The sequence below is a fragment of the Montipora capricornis genome, chromosome 7 (genome assembly GCF_036669925.1).
Source record: "Montipora capricornis isolate CH-2021 chromosome 7, ASM3666992v2, whole genome shotgun sequence".
Classification (NCBI taxonomy): Eukaryota; Metazoa; Cnidaria; class Anthozoa; order Scleractinia; family Acroporidae; genus Montipora; species Montipora capricornis.
Window position 1 is genome coordinate 28,056,394 of NC_090889.1, and position 7,500 is coordinate 28,063,893.

At 41.7% G+C, this 7,500-nt stretch overlaps 1 protein-coding gene across 3 annotated transcripts in view; it reads right to left on the minus strand.

Annotated features, from left to right (window-relative positions):
- Positions 1-7,500, minus strand: part of LOC138056741 (uncharacterized) — a 42,941-nt gene that overhangs the window by 8,901 nt on the left and 26,540 nt on the right. For 2 of the 3 annotated variants that reach the window (XM_068902608.1, XM_068902610.1), the window contains exons 2-3: positions 3,627-7,500; positions 95-272 (exon numbers count right to left, since the gene is read on the minus strand). The exon at positions 3,627-7,500 is cut by the window's right edge. In XM_068902608.1, coding sequence (XP_068758709.1) covers positions 95-272; positions 3,627-7,462 — 4,014 coding nt within the window. In that variant the 5' untranslated portion in view covers positions 7,463-7,500. The remainder of the gene's footprint in view (positions 1-94; positions 273-3,626) is intronic. The other variant, XM_068902609.1, reaches the window with a different exon arrangement.

Sequence of the window (7,500 nt, forward strand, 5' to 3'; positions counted from 1 at the left end):
TGGGTCATGTTTTTGGCCGAGAACTATCAATGGATAAGGAGTTGCGATTCCTTATAGTATTATATCCCCTTTTTGAGTTTAAAATGAATCAGACCTCTGTGAGAAGCTGTTGTGATATTCTGCCCACTCCATCAGAAAACGTGTACTCCTGGTCAGTGGTCTTGACATCTTCCTCCATGTGGTCCATGACGCCTTGACTTATCTCAATGCCCACGGTGTCAATTGAAGTGGAAAAGCATTGTCCCATACGAGCCATGAACGAAGCCACGCACCTGGAAATAAAGTCGATGACTTTTTCGTTTATTGGAGAAAGAATACCGATCGCAAATATGAATTGTTTGGCATTAATAGGCAGCTTAAGCGCTTGCCGTTTATCGGCCGCGGACGGCAAACGGAAGGGAACTGTTTTCATTTTTAACTTGTATTGACACTTCCAATTTATGTTTCCAAGTATCTTTTCACTATTACGGACGATTAAGTTAAAAATCTAGGAGAAAGTACTGTCCTGGTATGCGAAAAGTTTACTTCCGCTTTGGGTCCGCAGCTCGAAAACGTCGGGTGCTTTAAGCTCCCAATTTAATGAATCAACAAATAAATTATAACATTTTGACGGCCGCCATATGCAATGCTTTTCTTTAATTGCTAGAGCAACTTGTTTGAATTGCTGAAGACCCTTTATTAAAGCGATTCTCTTTCAATGCCTATATGACGTAAGGGAGAAAATACATATTGTTTGGCCAAGGGACAATGGACCTCTTTACAGTTGTGTGCTTAGCTACCCGGCCTTTAAATGAAAGTGAGGCTAGTGTTGACCCTGTTATGATACAGACCTCCCTCCTTTTCATATGTTACTGATGTTGTTGTCATGTTAATTAGTATCCATTACCTGCTGATAGCTTTAGTAAATAAAGAATAAATGCTATACCGAGTAATTGCATTGTGACTAAACTTGATAGACAACAAATGCAAGGAAACGATGTTATGTTCTTGTGTTCGGACAAACAGAGTTCTGTTCGTTTTGCCGATGTACGAAGGCCCTGGTTGTAATTCTTCGTACATCAGCAAAACGAACAGAACTCTGTTTGTCCGAACACAAGAACATGCACCCACGGACAAAGAAAGTGCTATATATAAACATCTTCGCGATTGTGATAATATCAAACACATACTAGATTTATACAACTTACCGGATATTTTCACAAATGAGAACATTTCATCTACTACTGTAATCAACAAAGAATTCTTCGCCCAAACCGTGCGTGATAACACTAACATAATAGATCGCGATGACAACTGGAATCTATTACTATATAAAGAAGCTTACCATATTAAGCGTCTAACACCATTTCTGAACAATGGCTTAAACACGAAGGCGCGCTATATAAGGAAGTCTTCCCTGGGAAGATCGAGGCTCATTTGTCAGTCACCGTTGACGTGCGCGGGACTATAAAAGATGTGGTGCCTTAGGCACATGCAAATAATTTATCAATCAACCGTGGACGCAACCGAGAGCTCTGTGATAATTTCTTCAATAAAAAAAGCTCCTTATGGCAATGTGTCCGTAATATGCCATAAAATGTTATCTGTCGTTCTTTTTTCAAATTCCCAGTCCCTTTTTTTTCGCGCTAGAAATATCTTTTCGGGCTTCTGTCTCTGTGTTGCTGTTTGTTGATCACCATCTTGGATAATTAATCAGTCGTGCTTGAATGAATTCGAACAGAAGCAGTGCGTGAAGCGCCCCCTTTTATAATGCGTCTTCGTGTTTAAAACCCAGTGGAGAACTCCGCCTATTCTCCTGACAGTTTCGTTTCTTTGTTTTTCACTTTCACGTGATTATACTGTTGCACAATCTCGCAGTATTTAAATTCTGCTACTTGTATCCCGCCTTAGTCCGAAGATGATATAGATTTATATCGAAATGTTACAAGCACATAACATCGTTTCCTTTCATTTGTTGTCTATCAAGTTTAGTCACAATGCAATTACTCGGTATAGCATTTATTCTTTATGTTAATTAGTAAGAATTTACTTAAGAAAAGCAGTGAGGTTTCTATCAAAACAAGGTCAACTCCAGCCTCACTTTCATCCATAGGCCAGGTAACTAAGGTGGGAAAGAGTGTCTAAATATAGAGGGTCAGCAAATGATAGAGGGCTTAAGCAAGGACGACGACGACTGTTACGAGACAATAGGTTTAATCAGAAAAAAACGATAGCTCTGCACGCTCCGCATGTGAGTTTTACATTTTGATACATTTCTTTGCCGTTCTCGTCTTGACAACAAGGAATTTAAGATCTACGACGCGGTCGTCAACGACAACGCCACAAAACAAGTATAGTATTGGTTATAGGCGAAAAAATATGTTTGCTGTACTCTGCACAACGACGACGTGAAATAACCAAATTTGAGGCTTTAACGACAACGCGAGCGTACGAATGCAAAACTTTCACTGTATATTTTTACTCTGAAACCGCTTTTACCAATTTATTTCTTTGGGTACTTCGCCCACATCGTAGGACGTGAACGAAATGGTGTAATCGATGTCGACGTTGCAGTCGTAGATTAAACGACGAGAAATGATCAAACTTGAGGTGGTGTGGAGTACGCGAGCACCAGACGATGAATTTTCAATTTTCTTTCTAAATATCCACACCGTTTTCAACAATTTTATTCTTGGAATGTGGACTCAATTTCCATGTCGAGCGACTTGGAGTAATCACAAAATTATTACAGTAAGGAGAAATCGCCCTCGTTTTCGCCCTTGCTTAAGGTCCCTAATCTGCGAAAACAACAACCAAAAAAGATATAAGAATTGCACGAGCGTAATCATGGACTTGGGGAAATAAATAGCTGTGATGATAAGCGCATATCTGCTTTTTCATTTATCTTCAAGGGCGCATAAATGAAATGCAAATTTCATTTAGTCACGATAGCCATTGGTCTTTTCATCCAACACATCCTCTACCTCTGAAATGACGATTATCGGCAATTCGTAATTTTCCCTGGAATGACTGTTATCGTCAATTTAGATTACTCTGTCCCAGGACTTGTGGTAGCAGATGAAAAGAAAAAAGTAAAAGTTGCATCCCTAGACGGGATTTTAACCCGGAGCACCCAATGTGAAGGAACTGTTTTTATCCACTTAATAACTAAAGATCAACTGACGGACAATTGCACCGATTATTTATCAAATCTATTTAGTATATATAAAATCATTGCTGATTAGTGGTTAAGTCTAGTACTTGATTTTAAAATGGTTAGCTTTCTCTTGAGGTTTGGTAAGTGGTATTTTTTCCTTTTTAAACTTGATTCTTAGCTGGTGATAATACACGTTTACAGCGGCATTCGGAAGAAAAAATATACCAGTATTGATATTTTTAAAAGTGTTCTGTCAGTTAGCGATGCGGTAGTCTAGTGGTTAAGTGAAAGGGTCATTAATCGAACATTCCAAGGTTCAAATCTAGCGAGTTTAGACATTGGGGTTCGGATTTTAAAAATAGATATTCATTTCTCATAATCCCTATCAAGCGCTAAACGGCCTAAACTAATGAAAATAGTCAATTCAGAGAAACTTAGGAATTGCGATAATAGTCATTTAAGAGGTAGAGGATGGATTGTTTCATCTTACCTGATTTGTGAGAAGTCTCCCATCCACAGCCTTATGTCATCCGGTTGGAGCCTGGGTCCAACAAACCAGCAGCTATGATTGCGAAGCTGACTGTTTGAGGCTCCTAAGAAGAGAAACTGCTGACCAGCTATTGCTAAACCTTCATCCAAAATGCGGTTGATGTCATCAAGCAGTAGATCCAGGCTTCCTCCTCCAGCTGATAACTTCGACAGGTTTTCATCGCGGATGCTGACGCACAGGAAGTTTTCTGGGTCGTACTGTCTGAGTACGCGGTTTTTCACCATAACTTCCGGTGGATAGAGCAATAGCCTCGTTGGAGTGATAACCGCGCGTTTGATCAAAGCACAATGGCTTGGGACGTGCCTTCCCTGAATCCAGGATGTTGATGGATTTCCTTGGTTCAGTGACGACTTGATAGCCTTCTCAGGGTCACAAAACTTGTCTTGTTCCAACGACTTTCTCAACTGGTCTAATACTGCGGTCATCTCATCAGGGGGTTTGCTTTGAAGGAGGGTTCCAAAATTCTCAGACAGTCTACTGCGTACGACCGGATGCAATGAGATGACACTTTGGGAAGCGTACATGACATCAAAAGGAATGTCGATTGGCAGATCCACATTTGAAATCCTGCCGCAGCTTTCCTTAACTCGGCAATGGAAGGCTTTCTTTTGAAATCTGTTCTGGATAACAGCCAGAAACTGCGTCAAATTAGTAGATTTGTTTGAGGGCATTGCAAAACAAAAAGTCAAACATTGACCCCATGCCCTCTCACCAGTAGGGATGTCAGAAATTCTTTCCCAAATGATTTCACTATCGATAGGACTCGATTCCGCGCGATGACGAAAATCCGTGATCTTGTCCGGGTATTCTTCATCAGTCGAATAGCCTTCGGTACTTCCTGAATCTTCATCAGTCGAATAGCCTTCGGTACTTTCTGAATCTGATGAGTCGTTTACAACACCGTCGTCGTCATTTTGCGGCATATTGTCATTGACTTCTGTCTCAACTTCTTGGAAAAGGCGCGGCGGGTGTTTTGCAGTGAGAAAAATTCTTTTAACACCTGCGCCAACGTCATTATACACAAGTATGAATTCTTCAAGTTCGTCGTAACGCAGTTCGAACTTGTAGAGCCGTGTCTGCAAACGGAATGTCACCGTTAACAACTTGAGGCTGTGGTCGAAATAGGTGTTAACATTTCTCAGGCTCGGTGCTGTAGGCCATTCGTACTGAAAATGGCAACGAGTTACAAGAGTCCCGAGAAATAAAGAACTTGCTGATAACTGGTGAAGAGACTCGCTTGCCTTGTGACGTTTCTTCGGCAGAGAGGTTTGGAGCCACACGGGAATTGGTTCCTCGTCTGGGTTTGTCAATTGTGAGCACCAAACATTCGCCACGTGACAAATGAACTCTTCTTTGGATTTGAACTCTTTGTTGTCCTTCTCTTCGCTTGGTTGTAGGTCAAAGATCATACACTTCTGTTCTTTACCGGCTGATGAAGTTGACTGAGCTATGTCCGAGGACTTAACTTCGAAGTTGCTCTCCAGGAAGCTTATCACACGATAATCAAGCCCTTCCAGGTTTTGCACAGAGACAGAGATTAAAGGATAGTAACGCTTAACGCGAACTTTTTCATCGGCTTCCTCTGGTAAAGGAAGGAAAAAGCTTGGCTTCCTCGATTCGCAGCAGAATTTTACCGCTTGAGACTTAATTGCTTTTTTCTCCATTAATCTCCTTATAGCTTCTTTCATGTTTTCCTCCTTACGGATAACATCTTGAGCTTCCTTTTTCTCGCTTTCATCACAGATGACGACAAACTTACTGTCGGGTCGTCGGCAAGCACGCCCACGGGTCTGAACAAGAGCCCGCAAGGTAGCCGCGCCCTCAAACCGCACGACCAGGTTACAAATTGGGACATCAAGCCCTTCTTCGAGGACACTGGTACTGATCAGGAGTTTTGTCCGGCCAGATTTGAAATTCTTTAACACTAGCTCTTGCTCATCTCTCCACGTCATTCCATCATAGCTCCCCTGGCCATGACCAACGAAGGCTTCAGGGTTCAACTTTTCAGTCACGTCTGGGATTGCCCTAATCTGCTCACATAGCTTATAAGCCGTCTTACGCATGTTCACAAAGACAATCCCTCTAGATGTTTCATCTACCAGAGAGCAGTCGACAAACTCTTTGACGTGTCTCTCAAGGATGCTGTATCTTTCTGACACGATGCTCCCGTGAATCTCAGTGTTGACTAAACTTCTAACATGTTCAAAAATGGGATTATCAGTTAAAATCCTTTTCAAGACGCCATCTTTAGGTGTAACTGCACACTGTATACGTTGGACGCATTCCTTGAGGCATTCTACGGCATGCTTGCAACCAAGAACTTCACTCAGATCAACAACCCCAAGCATTTGCATTATATGCTCCCCAACTATAAGGGGCTTAATTTTATGTTTGTCACTAGGGCAACTGTCAATTAATTTTCGTAGTGCACCTCTAAAGTTAGCCGAAAATAAAGGCAACCTATCCAGCTCGAGACGATAGGACCCCTGTGTGTTGTCGATATAGGTTTTCCTTAGGTGTTGAATGTGACGCTGTATGACACATTTGAGGTAATTGTTCATAGCATTTGCCACCTCATAAGAAGTCTCAGGACAATTGACATGTGCAACGAGATCTCCAGATATCACGGGTGTCGAAATATCACATTCCAGGTTCTTTAGCAATTCTTGAAGTTTCAACAAAGTTTGTTGAGTTGACAGCTCTCCAGCTGGAGATGCAGACAAACCGAGTACGAGAGGTTTAAACCTGTCTGGAACGTTGTGATAGAATTGCCCCATGATCTTGTTGTATGGATGGTTTCCTTGGCAATGATGAGCCTCGTCAAAAACCAAGACGGAAACATCGGAGAGTCGGATGATTGGGTCAGTTTGAGTGCACGTGGCTAAAAAATTCAGAAAAATCTGATGGGTCAAAACCAAGATATCTATTTTTCCACTTGCAAGTCTTTCATGCACATCCTTCTTTTGTTCAGGCTCCATTTCACCAACCAAAGACCCCACTCTTAAATCTGGCAACTGTTTCTTAATGTAATCCCTTTGTTGGTAAACCAGCGGGATTCGATCCACGAGGAACACCATCAGTTTGTCTGGATTAAGTTTCTTCATACAACTTAGTACCATCGCTGCAATCAAGGTCTTACCTGAGCCCGTAGGAAGATACACCAGCGTGTTTCCACACATTATAGAAAGGAAAAGCTCTTTTTGATAATCTCGAGGGCTCTGACGCGTTAAGACATTTACTTCCCATGACGTGTGAGTAAGCTCAGTTGCATCGCAGTAAACCATAGGTAAGCTTGGTTGGGGAGAGGACGAAGAGGACTTTGCACTAGTCACATTGTTTGATATATTCACAACTTCAATGCCACATTCCTTAATAAGTCTTTCACGGACCTTAGACACTTTTTTCGCTTCTATCTTCTCACCGAAGTTCTTCTCGATATACACGTTTTCAAATTTGAAACATATAAACTCTCTTGATACCAGTTTTGTTACTTTGCCAACAACCACATCGCAATTATGATTTCGACAATGCAGTGTGTAAGGGCAGCGGTTTTGAGAGCTTTTTCCATCACCTGAATTTTTAACTTTGGAAATTGTTTCATAAGCTCTATCCTCTTTGCCTTCTTTTACCACAAGATGCGAAGGTGGCTCAGTCGGTAGTGTCGTTGCTAGTATTAAGATTTCCCTATCAGCCAGCTTTAAGTGACAGTTCCCACAACGAAGCGTCACCCCACGGGTAGTCATCCAGGATTGGTAGTGTGGAAACATTGTTTTCATTTAACTGCCAATGACCCAAAGGAAAGATACCTGAAGAC